Genomic DNA, 23,579 nt, shown 5'->3' on the forward strand with positions numbered 1-23,579 from the left:
TGCGTAGTGAGCGTATAGGGCCTGCTTGTAGGCCTGTAAATGTCAGAATTCATCCAGCCACTTTGTCGGTCATTGACGGCCATACAGTACATGCCCAAGCCACAGAATGAGGTATGCTTTAGATCATGAGCAGCTCCTTCCCTTCTCCATACTTCTCTTCCCAAATTGTCCATAAGATGGTGTTCCGCTAATCTGCTCTTCATTTATTTGAGGCCTGTAAGCGGTTTAGATCTTGTGGTAAACCCTTTGCATTAACTATATAGTTAAGTCTCCTTTGGATTGTTGACTCTCAGACACTTACCTCCTGGAGGTTGTTCTTCATCTGGCCAACTGTGAAAGGTGGGTTTCTTCACAAGAACAATTCCTTTCTCTATTATCAACTGCACTTGTTTTTTATGGCCTTCCTGGCCTTTTGGTAATTCCTCATTTCAACCGGAGTGTTTTTTTTATTCCTAAGAATATAACAAATTATGTCTTTGCTTGCTTTTACCAGCCTAATAATAGTTTGCTGCACTGGCAGTTCTTTTGGCTTCACAATGAGAGTTAACAGCAAACGGCACTCTTGACATTAGTTCAAATCCTTTTATCTGCATAATTGTGCAAAAATTGGATAAAACACGCATGGCAACGGAACAGCTGAGATTCCAATGAACTTTTATTCCTTTAAAAGGACGGGAGGTCAGTTCGGATGTAAATACACTTAAACCTAAGCTGAAGGTGAACGAAATATACGTTGTTGAATTTCACCTCCATTAGATAAACAGCAGTGGTCGGAGGTCAAGGGAAAAAAGAAAAAAAAAAAAGGTTTATAGGTTTGTAACAATATGTTGGTATGATGGTATAACTGGGATATATATTTAAATCTTATTGCAACTGAATACTTACAATTTTTGTGAATTTGTAAATATCATGCGTTTATTTACACTTAAAAATAAAAATCTGGTTTGATTCCTATACAGTTCACAAACTGACAGGATACAAAGATTTTTTTCCTAGCTTCAGAACAACACTCGCATGGTAATTTAAGATATCGTCGTTTGCTCAGCTTGATACTCGGTTACAGTCGGTTCATACTTTAATTCATACAGTCTTCTTAGGATCCCTACAGTTTTAGAGACGATGAGCATCAGTTTGGCATTTTTCCCCCCTCAACATGAATCAATGGCTGATACGGGATCCAAAACCATCAAACACCCTACGATCCGTCAACCGTAATGGTGCTCTTCTGATTTGTAATTTAATCTGTGCTCGGCTTTGTCGTGTAGCCTTGACTTGCCATTTAGCTTGTCTGATGCTCACTCAGTGCTTGTTGTAATGAGGCTTTGAATACATCACATTGTAGATAATGGCATCCCCAAAAGAAAGAAAAAAAAAAATCCCCTTTGAGGGCGAAAAACAAAAGTGAATGAATGAATCTGGGCGGGATGATAGATTTGGGTGACATTACATGCAATAATTAAATCCGGTTTCTCCCTTTAAGCCGATTAGATTACATGGCCAGAACTAACGGTTGTAAAGATTTACTGAATCTCTGTGCCGCTGCAGTTGTACTGCACAGTAGGACTGGGAGCTTTACTATCCCAATGGAATAGCTAATAAATATATCTCTTATCCAGACCTGTGCACACATGAACATAGACAGTTGACAAATTAAAGGAAAAACAGACATCATAGTCATCAGATATCAGCCTGGTGGGACATTGGAGCGTGTTAGATGCCACCCCATCTTTAAAGCACCGACTGAGGGCATTTTTATTATTTTATTCAATTTTTTTTCTTGGTAGGAGCAGTTTATCACTTCATTGCAGTCCCAGAGACATGTAGAATTTGTCAGAGTGCATTAAAGCTGTTCTGGCAGCTTGTGGATTATATAAGTATATAGCATAGATATGCCGGTGACAGGGAGCCTGCAAGCGACACTTTATGAATGAAGTATGATAGAGCGTGTGTGTGTGTGTGTGTGTGTGTGTGTGTGTGTGTGTGTGTGTGTGTGTGAGAGAGTGTGTTTGTGGAGCACACACTTCTTTTCAGTGTTCCCTTCATGCTCTGTTGGTCTTTGCTGTCATCCTTCCAGGGGGAGCATACATGCACATGGACACACACACACACACACACACACACACACACACACACACACACACACACATACAGTTGTGTCTGTATGTATGATTTTTGCACTGTTACTTCTCACACACTCTCAGCAGGCTGACTAACCCATTGCGTATCCTTATCTGGCCACGCCAAGTCAGTGTGTGAGTGTCTTCGTTCGCTGTCGCTTAGAGTGTCGTTAATTACTTTTGGGAGATTGTGGGAGAATTTTTGTTAGGAGCAAAGCATTTTAGAAGCTTGTTGTTCACACTCCAGGGAAATCACAGTGGAGAGGATTAAAGTGAACCACAGAGCATCATGGGATAGGAGAATAATGAGAAAGAGAACCCTTGTTGGGCTTCGCTTATAATGTTAAAAACAAAAATAACGAATATTCATTTTCTACCGCTTATCCGAACTACCTCGGGTCACGGGGAGCCTGTGCCTATCTCAGGCGTCATCGGGCGTCAAGGCAGGATACACCCTGGACGGAGTGCCAACCCATCACAGGGCACACACACACACTCTCATTCACTCACACAATCACACACTACAGAGAATTTTCCAGAGATACCAATCAAACTACCATGCATGTCTTTGGACCAGGGGAGGAAACCGGAGTACCCGGAGGAAACCCCCGAGGCACGGGGAGAACATTCAAACACACACACAAGGCGGAGGCGGGAATCAAACCCCCAACCCTGGAGGTGTGAGGCAAACGTGCTAACCACTAAGCCACCGTGCCCCCTAAAATAACGAATATGCAAACGTTAAAATGAATGAATCTCCTGTAAATGATCTCAGGTCTTATTTAGCTAATGGTCAGAGAAACCATAATGTGTTCTCAGGAATCATTAGCATGTTCGTATGTAGGGGCTTTAATATGAGTGCATAGTATGCAAAGCTAATGTGCAGGATGAAGTGTGTTAGTATGACTGTGTCAGTATGAAAGTGGAGTGTGTTAGTACAGTATGACTGTGTCAGTATGAATGTGCAGTGTGTTAGTATGACTGTGTCAGTATGAATGTGGAGTGTGTTAGTACAGTATGACTGTGTCAGTATGAATGTGCAGTGTGTTAGTACAGTATGACTGTGTCAGTATGAATGTGCAGTGTGTTAGTATGACTGTGTCAGTATGACTGTGGAGTGTGTTAGTATGACTGTGTCAGTGTGAATGTGCAGTGTGTTAGTATGACTGTGTCAGTATGAAAGTGGAGTGCGTTAGTATGTCTGTGTCAGTGTGAATGTGGAGTGTGTTAGTATGACTGTGTCAGTATGAATGTGGAGTGTGTTAGTATGTCTGTGTCAGTGTGAATGTGGAGTGTGTTAGTATGTCTGTGTCAGTGTGAATGTGGAGTGTGTTAGTATGTCTGTGTCAGTGTGAATGTGGAGTGTGTTAGTATGACTGTGTCAGTGTGAATGTGGAGTGTGTTAGTATGTCTGTGTCAGTGTGAATGTGGAGTGTGTTAGTATGTCTGTGTCAGTATGAATGTGGAGTGTGTTAGTATGACTGTGTCAGTGTGAATGTGGAGTGTGTTAGTATGACTGTGTCAGTATGAATGTGCAGTGTGTTAGTATGACTGTGTCAGTATGAATGTGGAGTGTGTTAGTATGTCTGTGTCAGTGTGAATGTGGAGTGTGTTAGTATGACTGTGTCAGTGTGAATGTGGAGTGTGTTAGTATGTCTGTGTCAGTGTGAATGTGGAGTGTGTTAGTATGACTGTGTCAGTGTGAATGTGGAGTGTGTTAGTATGTCTGTGTCAGTGTGAATGTGGAGTGTGTTAGTATGACTGTGTCAGTGTGAATGTGGAGTGTGTTAGTATGTCTGTGTCAGTGTGAATGTGGAGTGTGTTAGTATGACTGTGTCAGTGTGAATGTGGAGTGTGTTAGTATGTCTGTGTCAGTGTGAATGTGGAGTGTGTTAGTATGACTGTGTCAGTATGAATGTGGAGTGTGTTAGTATGACTGTGTCAGTATGAATGTGGAGTGTGTTAGTATGTCTGTGTCAGTATGAATGTGGAGTGTGTTAGTATGTCTGTGTCAGTATGAATGTGTCAGTATGAATGAGGCACTTCATAAGAATATTGTGAGTGTTTTTTAATGTGCACCTTGGGCAGTCACTGCCTCACTGTAGAAAGACAAACAGGCAGGTATGCAGACAGGCAGACAGACAGGTATGAAGACAGACAGACAGGCAGACCACCCAACTAACCTCAATAATTAAGAAGGTCACATGTTCTGGGTCTTTGATGTATGCATACGAGGAAATCCATTTAAATCACCTGGTGTGTGTCGATCAACCCCTGTGGGGCATTAAATAGCACCACCCTGAGAATCTGCTGTAAACCAAATAGAACTATATTTAGCTTTGAAGACCCTTGTGGACCTGTTCGTCTGCCTGTCTGTCTGTCTGTCTAGCTGTTTATCTATATTGACTGTTGCTCTTTGTATCTCTCTGTCTGTTGATCACATTATCCATCTGTCCATCTGTCTGACTCACAAAGATGTGCTTTTTAATTCATTGTAAACACCTTATATAAACACTGTCTACCTGGTGTGTGTGTGTGTGTGTGTGTGTGTGTGTGTGTGTGTGTGTGTGTGATATAATGTAGAAATCTGAGCAGAATGATGAGGGATTTGAGGGGCTAAATGAGCCCCGGCAGCTCATTTCTCCAACAGCGAACGGCTTAATCCGCAGCTTTAAATGAAAAACGAGAAAGCCACGACCCAGTTCACTTGAATATGGCACAGTGTAATATTTCTCAGCACTGTATAGGTATACTGTAAGGTATACTCTGTATGTGTGTGCATGCTTTATGCAGCTCACCTCTTCATTTCACACTGAATGAGCTTTAAGTATAGAACTTCTCATGGATTACAGTGGGCCATTCGAACTGACAGCATGATAGACAGACGCACAGGTAGATGGACAACACAAATCTCACCGACACGATGGCTGCCAGCGTCTCGATGAATCCCGTGCTGAGCGTGACGTAAGGAATTGTGCTCTTGTCAAATCCTGCACCTTCAAATATCCCATTAGTGTAATACCAGATCTGTAACACAACACAACACAACACACACACAGTCACCATTAGCTCACACCACATTCTCATACTCATACTGCATAAAGTACCATAAACACATTCCGGCTTTAATTAGTGAGGCAAACTCGCGCTAACGCTCCCGAGTGCCAAGTGCGCACTAGCACACACTAAATCCACCACCATCATCATCTCCTGCTCCCTAGAGCATGTAGCGGTGCGTGAGATGTTACAGCAGTGCGACACGAGCTGGTAAATGATGATTCATGATTGCAGAACTTTCTACATGTGTGACCTTTGATGCTTTATTGTGTTGTGAAAGTAAAAAAAAAAAAAAAAATTCTGAATTCATTTGCAGCTAGAAAACAGCAGAGCTCAAGTTAGACTTCTCATATCTTGGTGCAGCTGTTGCCATGAATCGAAATGGAGTGATTTAGAAGAGAATCAGATTTCCCCTATATGATCAAAAGCCAATACACTCAGCAGTGATGATGGGTTTGCATGCTTCTAGGAAAGTACATTTGGAGCAAGATTTGAAACTTTTGAGATCTTTTATATATATATACATACACACACACACACACACACACACACACACACACACACTCACCGGCCACTTTATTAGGTACACCTTACTAGTACCAGGATGGACCCCCTTTTGCCTTCAGGACTGCCTTAATCCTTCGTGGCATAGATTCAACAAGGTACTGGAAACATTCCTCAGAGATTTTGGTCCATATTGACATGATAGCATCACGCAGTTGCTGCAGATTTGTCGGCTGCACATCCATGATGCGAATCTCCCGTTCCACCACATCCCAATGGTGCTCTATTGGACTGAGATCTGGTGACTGTGGAGGCCATTTGAGTACAGTGAACTCATTGTCATGTTCAAGAAACCAGTCTGAGATGATTCGCGCTTTATGACATGGTGCGTTATCCTGCTGGAAGAAGCCATCAGAAGATGGGTACACTGTGGTCATAAAGGGATGGACATGGTCAGCAACAATACTCAGGTAGGCTGTGGCGTTGACACGATGCTCTATTGGTACTAATGGGCCCAAAGTGTGCCAAGAAAATATCCGACACACCATTACACCACCACCACCAGCCTGAACCGTTGATACAAGGCAGGATGGATCCATGCTTTCATGTTGTTGACGCCAAATTCTGACCCTACCATCTGAATGTCGCAGCAGAAATCGAGACTCATCAGACCAGGCAACATTTTTCCAATCTTCTGTTGTCCAACTTTGGTGAGCCTGTGCGAATTGTAGCCTCAGTTTCCTGTTCTTAGCTGTCAGGAGTGGCACCCGGTGTGGTCTTCTGCTGCTGTAGCCCATCCGCCTCAAGGTTTGACGTGTTGTGCGTTCAGAGATGCTCTTCTGCATACCTCGGTTGTAAACGAGTGGTTATTTGAGTTACTGTTGCCTTTCTATCAGCTTGAACCAGTCTGGCCATTCTCCTCTGACCTCTGGCATCAACAAGGCATTTGCGCCCACAGAACTGCCCTCACTGGATATTTTCTCTTTTTCGGACCATTCTCTGTAAACCCTAGAGATGGTTGTGCGTGAAAATCCCAGTAGATCAGCAGTTTCTGAAATACTCAGACCAGCCCGTCTGGCACCAACAACCATGCCACGTTCAAAGTCACTTAAATCACCTTTCTTCTCCATTCTGACACTCGGTTTGAACTGCAGCAGATCGTCTTGACCATTTCTACATGCCTAAATGCATTGAGTTGCTGCCATGTGATTGGCTGATTAGAAATTTGCGTTAACGAGCAGTTGGACAGGTGTACCTAATAAAGTGGCCGCATTTTTTTATATATATATATATATATATATATAAACACACACACACGTAAGTTCAGTATGTGTTTGTGTGTATTTTTGAATCAATAATAAAATGTAGCTGTTGGAGGAGCTCATTGAACACTGATAATAGTTTGACCTTTGAACTGTCATTTTCACCAATCACTGGATAACGTTACTGAAAGATTATCAAACTATTGAATGTGTATTTAACTGTGTGTGTGAGTATTGACTGTTTTAAACTATTATCCAACTATTATATCTCTCACTATCTAACTCTGTGTGTGCGCGTGTGTGTGCGCGTGTGTGTGCGCGTGTGTGTGTGTGTGTGTGTGTGTGTGTGTGTGTGTGTGTGTGTGTGTGTGTGTGTGCGCGTGTGTGTGTAGCTGTGGCATTATCAGGAGTTGTCCTCGTTATCTCTTGCTATCTCGGGGCGAATGCTTTCGTGTTACACCATTCACAGGGGGCCTGTGACCTTGAAATTTCATGCATCTTGTGCTTCTGACTTAACAGTTTCCCCTCAAGGATAAATAAACGACGTACTGTAAGCGTCTAATAGTCTGTTTATGTCTATTTAATGTGAATGTATGGAGCTGTGAGATGTGTTTCTAGCACTTTTTGTAACTTAGCGGTTAGCGTCTCAGTGCTTTAAATGTCACCAGTAATTCCTTTATTGTAGCAGCGGGACAGACTTATCAGGGACAATGCTGTTAACCTGAGAGTGGAATGAACACACACACACAAACGAACACACACCCCCACAAACACACACACACCCACAAACACACACCCCCACAAACACACACACAAGGGACTTGGAATGGGTTGGTAAGCTTGATTGAGGCGAAAGCCCTAGAACATTAGGACTGTGATTTATTTAGGGTTTTTCCAGCTGAGAAGTTAAGAGCGCGCTGAAAACAACAAAATGAACCCGTCTGTCTTCCTCCTCACCCAGTTTCACACACAAAAAGTTCCAAGTTTACATTCTGGGATAAAGAACCAGCGCATTTGTGGTGAGGAGGCACAGACAAAATGAATAACCGTGTGATTTAAAAAAAATAAATAAAAAGATGGAGCAGTTCAGCAGTGTGTGCAGATGAGTGATGGAGCTGAGGCTGAGGAACCGTACGCTGACCGTACTGACATGTCTACCTTTGATTCGTCTGGGGCTTTTTTTTTTTTTTTTTTTATGATGGATTATAGGATTTCTTTATTATTATGTGCAACATTTCATCTTAACTGACTTTGCAAAAGTTTTGTAACAAACTGCATAAAGTAAGCAAGCACTCAGCCGGTTACTCAGGAACACAAACATTTCTGCAGACTGCTGAGAAATATCACCAACCAATATGTTTTCTCCTTTATGTTGTTAGCATAGAGCTGTCTCACCTACACCAGGGTTACGGCGTTACAAATCTGATTTGTGTTTTTGTAATATTGGCACCTCAGCAGCTTATCTGGGTGCTAGATAGAAATAATAGATTTCTAAAGACTTCAGGCTGTCAACTAATATATATATATATATATAAAAGAAAGTTAGAAAGGGAACCTGGAGTGGATATTACAGAGGATTTATAAGCTATTCTCAACAGAGAAGTAGTATCACTGGAGGGGATTGTGCTGTTCCATATCTGGATATTTGGGATGTTGGGATGTGATGAAAAAAATGGCTGATGGCATGTCTGGTCCTGTACTGGAAAGACATTTAGAAATAACTTATTTTTGTAGGATTTGATGCACCTTGGGATTTTAGATGGTACATTTTGGAGATGGATGAGAGAGAGAGAGAGAGAGAGAGAGAGAGAGAGAGAGAGAGAGAGAGAGAGAGAGAGAGAGAGAGATAAACAGAGAGAGAGAGACACAGAGAGAGAGACACAGAGAAACAGAGAGAGAGAAAGACAGACAGACAGACAGACAGACAGACAGACAGAAAGAAAGAAAGAAAGAAAGAGAGAAAGAAGAGAGGGACACACACAGAGAGAGAGAGAGAGAGAGAGAGAGAGAGAGAGAGAGAGAGAGAAACAGAGAGAGAGAAAGACAGACAGACAGACAGAAAGAAAGAAAGAAAGAAAGAAAGAAAGAAAGAGAGAAAGAAGAGAGGGACACAGAGAGAGAGAGAGAGAGAGAGAGAGAGAGAGAGAGAGAGAGAGAGAGAGAGAGAGAGAGAGAGAGAGAGAGAGAGAGAGAGAGAGAGAGAGAGAGACAGACAGAGAGAGAGAGAGACAGAGAGAGAGACACAGAGAGAGAGAAAGACAGACAGACAGAAAGAAAGAGAGGGACAGAGAGAGTGAGAGAGAGAGAGAGAGAGAGAGAGAGAGAGAGAGAGAGAGAGAGAGAGAGAGAGAGAGAGAGAGAGAGAGAGATAAACAGAGAGAGACAGAGAGAGAAAGACACAGAGAGACAGAGAGAGAGAAAGACAGACAGACAGACAGACAGACAGACAGACAGACAGAAAGAAAGAGAGAAAGAAGAGAGGGACACAGAGAGAGAGAGAGAGAGAGAGACAGACAGAGAGAGAGACTGTGAGAGAGAGAGACACAGAGAGAGAGAAAGACAGACAGACAGACAGACAGAAAGAAAGAGAGAAAGAAGAGAGGGACACAGAGAGAGAGAGAGAGAGAGAGAGAGAGAGAGAGAGAGAGAGAGAGAGAGAGAGAGAGAGAGAGAGAGAGACAGACAGAGAGAGAGAGAGACTGTGAGAGAGAGAGACACAGAGAGAGAGAAAGACAGACAGACAGACAGACAGAAAGAAAGAGAGGGAGAGAGAGAGAGAGAGAGAGAGAGACAGACAGACAGACAGACAGAAAGAGAGAGAGAGAGCGAGAGAGAGAGAAACAGAGAGACAGAAAGAGAGAGACAGAGAGACAGAGACAGACAGAGAGAGATAAACAGAGAGAGAGAGAGAGAGAGAGAGAAACAGAGAGAGAGCAGAGAGAGACACACACACACAGAGAGAGAGAAAGACAGACAGAAAGAAAGAGAGGGACACACACAGAGAGAGAGAGAGAGAGAGAGAGAGAGAGAGAGAGAGAGCGAGAGAGTGAGATAGACAGTGAGATAGACAGACACAGACAGAATCAGAAAGAGAGCGAGGCAGGCAGACAGATAGACAGACACAGACAGACAGGAGAGACACAGAGATAGAGAACAGAGAGACAGAAAGAGAGAAAATTCGAGTGACATCTGGCCAAAAATGAAATGACAAGGAAATGGATCCCAAGTGATCCACCAGCACTGAGAAAGTTTAACAACTGGAATTTTCTAGACATTTTTATGTCATTGCTGTTATTCAAATGCCAAGATTTCAGAAATGTGCATTATCACTTGTTCTATATTACACTCCACTTTCCCTCTCTCTTTCTGTCCGTCTCTCTCTCTCTCTCTCGTCTTTCTATTACATTTTGTGTGCGCCTGCGTACTTATTACCAGAACTTCACAGAGAGGCAGATGACAAAGACAAAAAGAAAGACAAATTTACAGTACAGTATGTACAGTACGTACAGCCACGGAAAGCACTCCGTAGTATTTAGTGCTGATGTAGCTCAAGTCCTCGAATGCCTGTTCTGTACCCAGCAGTGTGGACGTGGAAGCCATCGAAGACACTCGCATGTGCAACTTCAATTAGTAACACACTATGTCCATTAATGACCTTCCATTTTTTTTCTATTTTGTCTTGTTAGATTTTTCCCATTTCAAGGTTTGACCGTTTGTGTACTGAGAAAAGTCGGTAACAATTCGACTCGTCAGCATCAAAACATTCGAATATTCACACTTTGATTTGACTTGATTTGTGTGCGGCCTGGCATCTACAAAGGCAAGTATCTACTGTGTTTAAGCCAGACGCTCTATCTGAAAGCACGGTTCATCTAGCCGTATGTTTATTTCAGGGACTCCACCTTACTTACTGTACAGCATCAGTGAGTGAACATTAACTTAACACAAAACGATCATTTTTACTGAATGTGTAACAAAAACGAAAACACGACAATTTAACGTTTACGATTTTATAAATGGGGGACATAAGGTTTAGAGGAGACATTAAAACGTACTATCCAAATTTTACTGTCTTTAAGAATCCATTATAAAACACTGTTCAATCTGTTAGTTGATCAAATCGACTCTGATCGCTTCTCATCTTCCCAATAAAGTTCAAGCAATTTTACTGAGGAATTGTTTAATGATTAGTCTTCAAAGTCACTATATTTGGACAGGTGGCACTTTTCAATCCATTATTAAAAGGACATTTCAAATTGATCGTTGATCAATCAATGAGTCGGATCACTTCAGGATGTCCCTATGCTCATAAAGATTCATCAAGCATTTTATAATGGAGCAAAATAAATGATTAGAATTACAGGTTTATAATCGACCACAGACTTAAAATTGGTTGATGTATATTGTGTGCGTAGAGCAGGATGTGATGAGTGCGTCAGATCAACTAACACTTGATTACAAAACTATTTTGAAGAGAAATATCTTTTCCATTTTATAGTAAAATGAATGTATCTTTATTTGGCTTATATTTAACGCTACTTTAAACCATTTCCCCCCATTACAGAAAAACTGTAAACTGTTAACCTTATTTTAGTTGTGGTACAGTTGTGTAGGAGCTTGCGAACGATCGTTTTCATCTTTCAGTGCTATTACAGCTAAGTATCTAAAACTCGCTCCCTAACACATATGTACATGCAGCTAGATTAACCTGGCTTTCAGAAAGAGCGGCTGGCTTAACCGCAGTAAGCTTCTGCAGATAACACCAGTCTGATTACTAATGGAAAGTGATGGCTTTGGAACATTTCTCGGACCTAATTTTACAGATGCCTTCATCCAGTTGAAGGCAGTAGCGTCAAGAAGATTGCACGTTGCCTCGGATGACAGAAGAAGATATAGTTCTGGGTTCAGACAACAAAAATCCAGATGTTTTTCCGTTTCTACGTTGTTAATCTTTCATTATGTTAAGCATAAATGACGAAAGAAAATGCAGTATAAAGTTCAAAAGGTGTCTGACATTTTTCATTTAAATTCTGTTTAGAAAAAGAATCGTCAAATACCAAAATGTACATGGACCACAGACCATTTAAAACCAACCCAATTATGTCTTAAAAACCATTCACCTGGCAACTCTGCCTATATAACCTCCACACTTTTTTATATTGATGACAAATCTCATACACACAAAGTTCCCCTTTAAACACCATATGTAATCAGCCTTACCTCCTGTTAACCCTCTTCACACTTGTTTGTGCTGACTTGTGTACAATTGTTTATGTGTAACGTGGGATTTTTTGCTTGTTGCCCACAGGCAGGGTCCTTAAACTGTGCGTTTAGGATCATACTCCATTTTTGCATATATAACAAATAGTTTTTCATACACAATGTAGCCTTATTACACCTAGAAGAGTACATCTGGCCCAGAGAGACAGAAAAAGAGAGAGACGGAGAAAGAGTGGAAGAGACAAGAGATGCAGTCTCAGTCCATGAAAAGGGAAATGTGTGTAATTACGCCACTTCACATTTGTAATTTTGATAATGTTTCTAGACAGAGCTAGCTATATTGTTTGTGTGTGTGTGTGTGTGTGTGTGCGCACGTGTCATCACAGCTTTCAGTACTAGTCATGGATATTCTGGAGAACACAATTAACCACTTGTGAGGTTTGTAAGTATATAGTGTGGTGTTACAATCTCACTGTGGAGTATAATGTGATAGTGTCATTGTGTGTGATGTAGTACAGGATGTTAATGTTTTAATATAATAGTGTGATAGTGGTCATGTGGTGGTATAGTGTGTGGTACTATGGCGGTGCGGTCATGTGGTGGTATATTGTGTGGCACTATGACTGTGTGGTCATGTGGTGGTATACTGTGTGGTACTATGGCGGTGCGGTCATGTGGTGGTATACTGTGTGGTACTATGACTGTGTGGTCATGTGGTGGTATACTGTGTGGTACTATGACTGTGTGGTCATGTGGTGGTATACTGTGTGGTACTATGGCGGTGCGGTCATGTGGTGGTATATTGTGTGGCACTATGACTGTGTGGTCATGTGGTGGTATAGTGTGTGGTACTATGGCGGTGCGGTCATGTGGTGGTATAGTGTGTGGTACTATGGCAGTGAGGTCATGTGGTGGTATACTGTGTGGTACTATGACTGTGTAGTCATGTGGTGGCATACTGTGTGGTACTATGATGGTACGGTCATGTGGTGGTATATTGTGTGGTACTATTTCTGTGTGGTACTATGATGGTGCGGTCATGTGGTGGTATACTGTGTGGTACTATGACTGTGTGGTCATGTGGTGGCATACTGTGTGGTACTATGATGGTACGGTCATGTGGTGGTATACTGTGTGGTACTATGACTGTGTGGTCATGTGGTGGCATACTGTGTGGTACTATGATGGTACGGTCATGTGGTGGTATACTGTGTGGTACTATGACTGTGTGGTACTATGTCGGTGCGGTGATAGAGCAATGGGCACTTACAACATTGAGGCCACACAGCTGGTAGGTGCTCATGATAGTGATGACAGTGATGAGCTGCCAGCGGATGGAAGGATTACGGAACAGACGGAAGAAAGACACAGACGGCTGAGTGTTCTGCACTCTAGTCTCGCCATACACCTCCTCCAATTCAGCACTCACATCCTTCTTCCCCAAAAATGACTGGAATGCTGGAGACGACGAGACAGAAAGACAAAGTAAGAGACAAAATGACGTCTGTTTACTGCGTACAAGTTAGATACACATCTCATTTTAATCTGTATATATTCTATTCATATTTATATCAGATGACACTCAGTTCTTTGAACAACCCCCCCTCCCCCTTACCTCCAGAGCCATTTGATGCTATTTACCAAATCACAGATATTCAAATGAATAGCATGGGATTAATTTTGTCTAGTAGTCTAGTTTCTAGTAGTAGTTACTAGTTAGAATTGTAGGAGTCAACTATTTATTTTTTTTCTCTGTACACTGTGATTTAAATAGCTGTGAATCAAAATGTGTGATTACATGTAGAATTAAAAACAGGTCCTGCCTTATGTTTTCCTGAGAATTAAGTTAAAGCTACTCTTCTGAATTCATGGAAAAATGGATAACAGCTGCATTAAGGCAAAACCTACTAAGTAAGTTCAGATGCTAACAAGGTGACAGAATAAATGCTATACAGTGCAAGACAATAACAAGGCAATGGTGAAGAGCAAGCGCAGAGGAAATGCTGCCTGGCGTGTAAATATATAGTGTTTAAAATGAGCCGTGAAACAAGATGCAGGTGCTGCTAATCAGACAGACGGAACCATGACAATAAAGGTCTGCTTATAAGCCTGAATTCTGAGGTTTTGGCAATTGTTTACATCAGGATTTAAAAGAAAATACTAAGAAAAATAGCACCAACAGAATTCAGGCTCTGACCATCACTGACCAAAAGAAAAGGGGATATGGCACCAAAAAAAAAACAATTAAAAAAAAAAAAAAAAAAGCCATCTCTAAAGGTCACGAGAGAAGCTTAGACAGATGTAGTTTTTTTTTTACTATTACTATTATGTAGTATTTTTTTAATTACTATTATTTTGGTAAGTAATGCATCCTGTCTCCAACATCGCCAGTCGAGTCTTAGAGTCTCATTGTCTGTGGTCACAAGCTACAAGCTGCTTAATGAAGCACAATAGGATGTTGTATTTTAAAGAATGCTTCTGCATTTTAAAACGCGCTTCTATGTGTTTTCGCATGGATTATTACACAGAAAACGGATAAGCCATCTCTAAAGGTCACGAGAGAGAGGCTCAGACAGATGCAGTTGCAGGTTTTAATGGCACAAAAGCAACAAATCCAAATCAATAGGCTAACTCAAAGTCAATATAACAGGCACTGGTCAGTCAATCAACAGACAGCTTGGAGTAGTGCAGACAAGAGCAAGTGGAGAAAACCCGAGAGACTGAATACATGAATAAAGGCTTGGTAAGAATAGGTAAGGCATAGACTTGTGAGAGTATATTTGAAGTTACCGATGAGCTTATGAGAAACGTTTAGAGGTGACTGGGTGAAGGTGAAATAGGAAACAGATAAGGGTGAAAATTTGCGTCTATCATGTTTGTGAATTAGAAGATATAGGAATGGATGATTATTATGTATCGGCATATTTGTGATTTCTTCAAACTTGAAAGCACACAATTGTATAGAACACATCTGTGTACTACAGCATTACAATTTCCTTTCACTGTAAAAGGTTCAGACATGTTCCAGTGTTTTTTGCCCTAATTCCAACACATCTAAATCAATTATTCAGCTATATATAAACATCAACCCTACCTGAGTTGAAGTAGGTGTATAAAAGCAGTAAGGCACTAAATCTGTTCAATACAAAGTTCAGTACTTTTACAACCACACTTTCAGCACCATGGACAGTAATTTATAGACAGGCCCCTCATGTACAATTGTTAAAAAATAAATAAATAAAAAATCTTGGTGGTAATTTATGAGAGCAAACAAGCATGCAAATTTTTAACATAAACTATAATGTTCCATTAGCTGGACACTACTGCTTTCTCCAGCTCCTGCCTGAATCCATTACCTTGTAATTAGCCTCATTATGTTTGGGTCTATGGATATAGACATCCCTTTGGGTTCTGGTTGAGTCAATGATGGGTGAGCATAAGTGCAGAAACTCTTTATTAACTATCTTGTAAATGATGGCTACACAAATCCCAGAGACCAGCCCGGGGACAATTTATATGTAGGGTGATACAAAGCAACAGGTAACAGATGGTAGCGGTGACCAGAGGCTCATGATGGACCATTAGGGTGAGAAAAGTAGGCAATTAATCTAGGCAACACAGGTGGTTTGTGTGAGGTTAATGTTTCTTTGCAAAATCGTCCAGGTCCGAGGTTTGTTCTTGGCATACAGGAGTGGAACCCAATGCGGTCTCCTGCTGTTGTGGCCCTTTCACCTCAAGGTTCAATAATTTGTGCATTCTCAGATGCTTTTCTGGCTCACCACAAATATGCATAAGTGATTACATGAGCTGCTATATCCATCGACTCTTATCGAGAAGGTGGTTCAACCCAAAGAACTGTCACTCACTCAAAAGTATTATTATTAGTTTTTTTTTTAATTTATTTTTCAAGCATTATCTATAAACTCTGCTGATCTCCTGAGAATTTTACACAAGAGTCTTTAGTTTCAGAAAAAGCTAAACCAACCAATCTGGCACAAACAACAATGCCACAGTTACAGAGTCACAGAGATCAGACCATTCTGACGTTTGATGTGAACATCAACCCAAACCTGATTTAGGGAAAACCAACAAAAAACAAGAACTTCCCTTTAATCTTAAAAAAATAATAATAATAATTTATGCAAAACCAGGAATGAAGAAAGTAATAGCTTACTTTCTTAAGCTATGAAATGCAACACAAAAGCAAGATACAGTGAGAGTTACTAACTTCCTTTTTTTTTTTTAAAAAAACTCGAATGGTTTAGTTTCTGTTTACTGTCGGTCATCACCTCTACACAGTCTCATACAGATTCACATAGAATAAGCATGGTGTAAGTTAGAAGCCCAGTCATGTTCTTTCTCATCCTCTATATCTGCTCTTCTCTTCCAATTAAAACTTCTTTGTATGTTAAAAATTCTGTTGTATTTAATACTTTAAAAATCTGGTATCAAGTTAGGAAACGTTTCAAGTTTGTAACTGTTTCTCCTTTAGGTCCGTTATATAGCGATCATCTTTTTCCCCCTTCGTGTCTGGATTCTTTTTTCTCAGTGTGGTATAGCAAAGTTTTACACTGTTTTTTTGACTTGTAGTCAAAGGGATTTTTTAACAGTTTTGCTAATTTGTCGTCATTGTGTGGGCTACCTGCCAGCCACCTCTTTAGACATTTTCTTGTTTTCCTGGCTTTCCATCAGCTCCACCTCTCCAACAGTGGGAAGGCTTGATTACATATAAATCACAAGGAAAAGGTGCTGTTTTTGAGATCTAACGTATTTTTTCATTTTTGTGATCAAAATTCCGCCAAGAACAAAGGCTGCTTGTGAGGGAGAACTGGGACTTCGGTTTGGGGACGGGTAGTGGGATAGTGTTGTGAATGGCTTTGGTAATGTCTCGTACTCGTCTCACACTTATCCAGTTTAAGGTCATCTATAGGGTGCATTTTTCTAAATATAGATTGTCTCAAATTTACCCAGATGTCGAGGACAAATGTGACACATGCTCTAACTCACAATGTCACCTGAGTCGCATGTTTTTTTTCTGTCCATGACTATATAATTATTGGTCGGGTTATTTCAGTATGACGTCCACTATTCTGGAAGTACATTTGCAACCCTGCCCATTGATTGCTATATTTGGACTTCCAGATGAAGCATCTCGGTTAAACTGTATGCAAAAAGAAGTTATTAGCTTTACATCATTGTTGGCCAGACGTCGCCTTCTTCTTCAGTGGAAGTCTTCTGTCCCACCATCTCACTCACAATGGCTAAAGGATACAGCATTTTTATTAAGCTTGAGAAAATTAAATATACAATAAGAGGTAAAACCTCTAGGTTTTTTCATGAATGGCAACCGTTTATTTCACATTTCATAGGCCTTCAGGTTTTGCCGGATTAGGTTTTGTTTTCTTTTGTAAATTTAAAATGACTTTTATTCAATAATTAAAAAGGGCAAGTCCCCGGGGTGGGCGGGTCGGGGGTGGTTTGTTTTCTTCTTTTTACTTCCTTTCCATTATTGTTATTATTGTTATTGTTGTAATTCTTTTACTTTACTCTTTTTTCATGTAAAACCAAAATGGGATTCTGTATTGTTATTTGACTTCGTTTGCAATAAAAAGACTTCGCAAAAAACAACAAAAATAAAGATTCATAAAGAATAATAATGCAGCCTAAAGAATGTGTGCTGTTGCTACGTCTTATCATGGCAGTCATGTCCTCCAGACGGTCAGACATATTTTCAGTGAGCGACATAACAGCAAACTATAAGAGGTAAAAAAAAAAAAAAAAAACTAAAAAAAAAACCTAAAAAAAAAAAAAAAACAAGACTGGCAGCAGTGCTTAATTAAAGCTGTCAGCACCGGTGTCCTTGACTGGAGCTGGCATATTATATGCATAATGAGGCGATTCACTGAATTAAATTGCAGCCAAGGACTGAATGTGTGGGTGAGTGTCGGATCCAGCTGTGTGTAATAAGTCGGACCAGTGGGTCTTTCAATCAGCAAGTTGTGTAGAACTATTACATTACAAACCTCAGAGTAGGTTCTACACTGTATGTTAGAAGGCACAGTGCTCCATACATTTACACACTCACATGTGTGTACATTTACACACTCACATGTGTGTACATTTACACACTCACATTTGTGAGTTTAATGCTCAGAGTAAATTCCCACACTTTAAAAATCATGTTAAATGAAGCCAGGATTTAAAATTGATTTAAAGAAAAAAATGTTTAATGGACAAAAAAAAAAAAACGCAATCTGAGATTTAAACCATTAAGCCAGGCTGGAGACTGGCAATATCCAGTATCGCTATTCATCTGACAACGTTTTTCCGTCAGCATGAACGGCCAACGGTTCCTTTGGAGTTTGATCATCTTTTACACTGACTTCAGGCTTTTTATCCATTCGTCACTTCTCTGTGCTAATCTTTAAACTCGCTCGTTTGTGAGTTTTTTTGGGAAAATATTAGATTACTAGAGTCTGTGTGACAGAGTAATATTCATTCATTCATTCATTTTCTACCGCTTATCCGAACTACCTCGGGTCACGGGGAGCCTGTGCCTATCTCAGGTGTCATCGGGCACCTGGACGGAGTGCCAACCCATCGCTGGGCACACACACACACTCTCATTCACTCACGCACTCACACACTACAGACAATTTTCCAGAGATGCCAATCAACCTACCATGCATGTCTTTGGACCGGGGAGGAAACCGGAGTACCCGGAGGAAACCCCTGAGGCACGGGGAGAACATGCAAACTCCACACACACAAGGCGGAGGCGGGAATCGAACCCCCAACCCTGGAGGTGTGAGGCAAACGTGCTAACCACTAAGCCACCATGCCGCCGATAGAGTAATATGAGTATCTTAAAAAAAAAAAAAAGATGCTGATCGCTTATTTTACTCGGAAATGACTCGGTCTGAAACCTGTAATCACTGTAGACCTGCCACAGATGTTACAGCATCTTTCCAGATTTGGTTTATTGGCTTACATTCACACATGTGCCCCTGTGAGACTCTGACCCAGCCTTCTTGATAAAACTGGTCCACATGTGTCAGACTGAAAGGAGACCGTTAACATCAATTTCAGGTCTAGACAGATTCTCAGCTGGACTGAGGCTTGGGGTGTGAAACAATATGTTTAAACAACAGCAGTATTCATCCATCCTGCTCTCATCGTTCAGCTGTTTCTTAGTCCCTGCTCCTGAAAAGGATCCCCATAGACAAAGGCTACCACCACCATGCTTCAACTGCAAGGATGGTGTTCTCATGCCCCTTTTCCACCGAGGCAGTTTTGCCCCTTTTCCCCCAAAAAGAACCGGGTGCTGGTTCAGAGCTAGAACTGGTGCTGGTTCAAAGTTGGTTCCACTGGCGAACCTTCTAAGAACCGGTTTGCCTTTCCACCAGTTAGAGAGCCATCACAGAGCCGAGGCTGACGTCACTGTATACGTGTCACGTTACAACGTTAGCGCAGCAGCGGCAAACACAAACACATCAACAATGTTGCTTTACTGTTAATGCTCATGGCTTTGCAAACCTACATTAGCATCCAAACGCGGCGAAACCAACGTTTACAATGCAGCTCCATGTAATTTGTATAAACGGAGGTAGTAATCGAGAAAGTACATAACGTCATTTTATCATTAACACAGAAAAAAGTTAGCCTTAGCATGTAGCTACCTACTATCATGTGTGCTGATAATGAATCATATCGCGGTAAAGTAAAAGTGTATTAAACATTAGTATACTTAAGGTACATTATCAAATGCTCTAACAGTAGCCCCGCCCACAGCCCCGCCCACGGCCCCTGACACAAGCGGTTCTTAAGTCTAGACCAGCAGCGTTTTGGTGCTACTTAAGAACCACTTTTCCTGGTTCAGAGCTGGTGCTTTGGCTGTCGAAAAAGAAAGAACTGGTTCTAAATTATGCTCTGGCTCCGAACCAGCAGTCAAACTGCCTTGGTGGAAAAGGGGCAAAATGAGTAATAAGAAGTGATGGGACGCCGCCAACAGTAGAGCTTTGGTAAAATTGCTTAGAGTAGGTTTTTCCAAATGAATGCCGAGCCTCTGCATAAAATGTATTTCAGATGCTTCATCCATGAAGCTCAGCTTTGTGAAGTTACTTCTGGGACTTCTATGGCACTGTAGAGACCACAAAACAACGGGAGTTGTGTGAAAGCAGCCATCACAGGAATCGGAAGAAAGAACTATTGATCTGGACCACAGGGTTGTCCTGACCCCTCTCAGCCCCTGTGTACTCATTGCTCATAGTATACCAAGGCACTACAGCTCATAATGCACACCAGCATACTCACCATTGACGCAAAGATTCTTATATGCTGACAATTACTCATTTAGTGTCAATAATAACTGGGTTACTTAATTTTGTATTTTGCCCCCAGCTTTAGATATTAAAAAAATGGACAAAAGATGAGGATTGTGATGTTTTATAAGCCTGTTAAATGTATTTCACGCTCATCCTTATTTACCTCAGGAAAACCTGTTTGGACAGTATATTGTTCTTCACTGTTGAATGCACCAGAGCAGGAAATAAAAAAAAAATTAAAGCAAGCGTTAAAACAAATGGTCAACATAATTTTTTTTTTTTTTTTCGACCCGGTCTGCGAGTTCACTTCACACTCACAGAGTAGAAAAAAGTAAGAAAATTGAGATCAGGCCGAGGTGCTCGCCACTTCAATCACACACACTCCTCGGGTAGCTTGTCCTTCAGCCGAGGTGAAAAAAAAACAAAACAACACATTCCTGAGAGTGTTGTACCTTTAGCCAAATGTCAGCCATGTGCTACTAAGAAAGTCGTACCGTCAGTCATGTCTATAGACACACTAGTAACAAAGGCAAGTCTCATACAAGCAGTCTGGACTTGAGCTGGAGCTTAATACACCCCCCATCTGAGTTATGAGGATCTTCCCAAAATGTTCCACCATGTGCTATTAAGAATGCTGTGACTTCGATCATCACATATACATTTACATTTACAGCATTTGGCAGATGCCCTTATCCAGAGCGACGTACATAAGTGCTTAAATCTCTAACATTGAATACGTTAATGCTGGCTCACTAGGTTACATACTTAAGATACCCTGAGTTTAAAACATTGTTCAAAGTTACAATGAAAAAGTGTTTTTTTTTTTGTTTGTTTTGTCTTTTTAATAAATGCAAAAGATAAGGAAAGAAGTGCAAGTTGAAGTGTTTCCTGAATAAGTAGGTCTTCAACTGCCGTTTGAAAATAGCCAGTGACTCAGCTGTCTGGACTTCTAGGGGAAGTTCATTCAACCACCTTGGTGCCAGAACAGAGAAGAGTCTTGTAGTCAAGTCAAGAAGCTTTTATTGTCATTTCAACCATATATAGCTGTTGCAGTCCACAGTGAAATGAGACAACGTTTCTCCAGGATCAGGGTGCTACATAAAACAAAGACAGGGCTAAGGACGTGTAAGTAGTCTTTGCCACATAAAGTGCAACTGTGCAACCTGGTGCAAACAGTGCAGGACAAGACGAACAAGACAGACAAGACAGTACAGGACAAAAGACATTGCAGACACAAAGTTACAAGACAATACAAAAAGTACAAAAAAAATGCAATACACAAAAGACAGTAAACAGTAACAGAAACAGCGCTGATTGACCAGTGTATTTACTGTATGTGAATTCTGAATGTTCAAACTATTTCGGGCAGTAACATTAGAATGAACACAGTTTCTTAGCAGCAGGTCCTTGGGATAATATATAGAATTGTGCAAAAAAAACAGCAATTGACTGAAATATTGTATAGTATGTGCGAAATGGCTGAGATATTGTACAATATGTGCAAAAACGGCTGAAATGTTGGACAGTTTGTGCAAAAACAGCAGAAAAGTGTGCAAAAAAAGCAAGTAAACAGTTTGATGGATTGTAAGCAGCATGTAAACAGTATGATGTGTCAGTGTGTGTGTTTTGTGAGGGTCTGTGCAGTCCATACAGATGATGTGTGTGTATGTTGTGCTCAGTACAGTACAGTTCACTTATTGAGAAGTCTGATGGCTTGTGGGAAGAAACTATTACACAGTCTGGTCGTGAGTATACTTGCCTCTTACCCTGAGAGATGGTGGAACCAGTCGAGCAGTGCTGGTAGATCTGAGGGTGCGGGGTGCAGTGCGAGGAGTGATGAGGGCTTTGAGGTAAGAGGGAGCCGGTCCATTTTTGGCTTTGACGGCCAGCATCAGTGTTTTGAATCTGATGCGTGCAGCTACCGGAAGCCAGTGGAGGGATCGCAGCAGAGTGGAGGGATCTCATGCGAGAACCACGCGCTCCTGACAGAAGTAAACCTTCGTCCAAAGATCAAACCCTTTTTAAAGTAAACCAACCAAAGCTTGCACACACATTCTGTAAGAACCTGGATAACATTTCAGCCAAGTCTTAAACATATTCTCCTGAGAGAGCTGGCCCTTCTGCCATGTCTCAAACACATTACCATCGAAAAAATGATATCTGGCCACACACACCGCTGGAAACCATCACAGCTGGCCAAATCACAAGACAGAGTTGGGCCTTATGTAGGGTCTTAAATACGTACTCCTGAGGAATGGGTATTTTCCGGGTTTCAAACACAGAGACGTTAGGAAGCTGGACTTTCAACCAGGCCAAAGACACACAAAGGAATTGCTGTAGTGATGCTACCTAATTATTTAATGATGTCAAAAGAGATATAGACAACAGCACTTGGTTTCCGACCTCATTCTGTCATTCGGGTCCATTCTAGAGAGATTCAATCACAGAGTTTAGTAACAACATGCCCTAAATTAAAGCCCTAAACACAGAGAAAGCTTTGTGAGAACGCTTTGGGAACAAGACGTCAGGGGAAAAACATTTTTGTAAAGACAAAAGGAGTAACTTCAAACAAGAGAAATCGACATCAAACGTCCATCACGGAACTTTCAGCACTCCTGGACCTTTTTATTCTTAACATGATCTTTCTGATTTCAGACAAAGGCTGAAAAGCAGCTTTAACTTTTATTTAACAAGCTGTTGTGTAATCATCTACTGATCTTTAGAGACCCTTCAGTTGGAAGACAGCCAAAACTCTGGGTTTAATCTCTGACCTTGATGTGTGTTTGCATGCAAACTATAAACAGTCCAGAAAGAAAAGATGACATGCTGTAGAAAGAGACAGCAGAGACGCACACTCAAAAAAAAAAAAAAAAGAACCAGATACATGATCTTGTGTAGGAAGAGGTTGAAGAAAAAAAAAGTAGTGAGAAGCAGTAAACACTGGAAAGAATTATTAATGAACAATAAAGACTAGAAAGCAAGCGAGCTAGAAAGAAAAAAGAAAAACACAGACATGAGACAAGAAGTGACAAGAAAACGAACAGAAAACAAGCAACAATATATATGGAAACTAAAGAAGTAGAAGGAAAGAGAAA

At 41.0% G+C, this 23,579-nt stretch overlaps 1 protein-coding gene across 3 annotated transcripts in view; it reads right to left on the reverse strand.

Moving 5' to 3' along the window:
- slc2a9l2 (solute carrier family 2 member 9, like 2) overlaps nt 1–23,579 on the reverse strand; it is a 91,172-nt gene that overhangs the window by 25,581 nt on the left and 42,012 nt on the right. For all 3 annotated transcript variants that reach the window (XM_060893044.1, XM_060893043.1, XM_060893045.1), the window contains exons 8-9: nt 13,431–13,618; nt 5,034–5,144 (exon numbers count right to left, since the gene is read on the reverse strand). In XM_060893044.1, the coding sequence (XP_060749027.1) occupies nt 5,034–5,144; nt 13,431–13,618 (299 nt within the window). The remainder of the gene's footprint in view (nt 1–5,033; nt 5,145–13,430; nt 13,619–23,579) is intronic.

Source organism: Tachysurus vachellii, chromosome 18 (assembly GCF_030014155.1).
Source record: "Tachysurus vachellii isolate PV-2020 chromosome 18, HZAU_Pvac_v1, whole genome shotgun sequence".
NCBI lineage: Eukaryota > Metazoa > Chordata > Actinopteri > Siluriformes > Bagridae > Tachysurus > Tachysurus vachellii.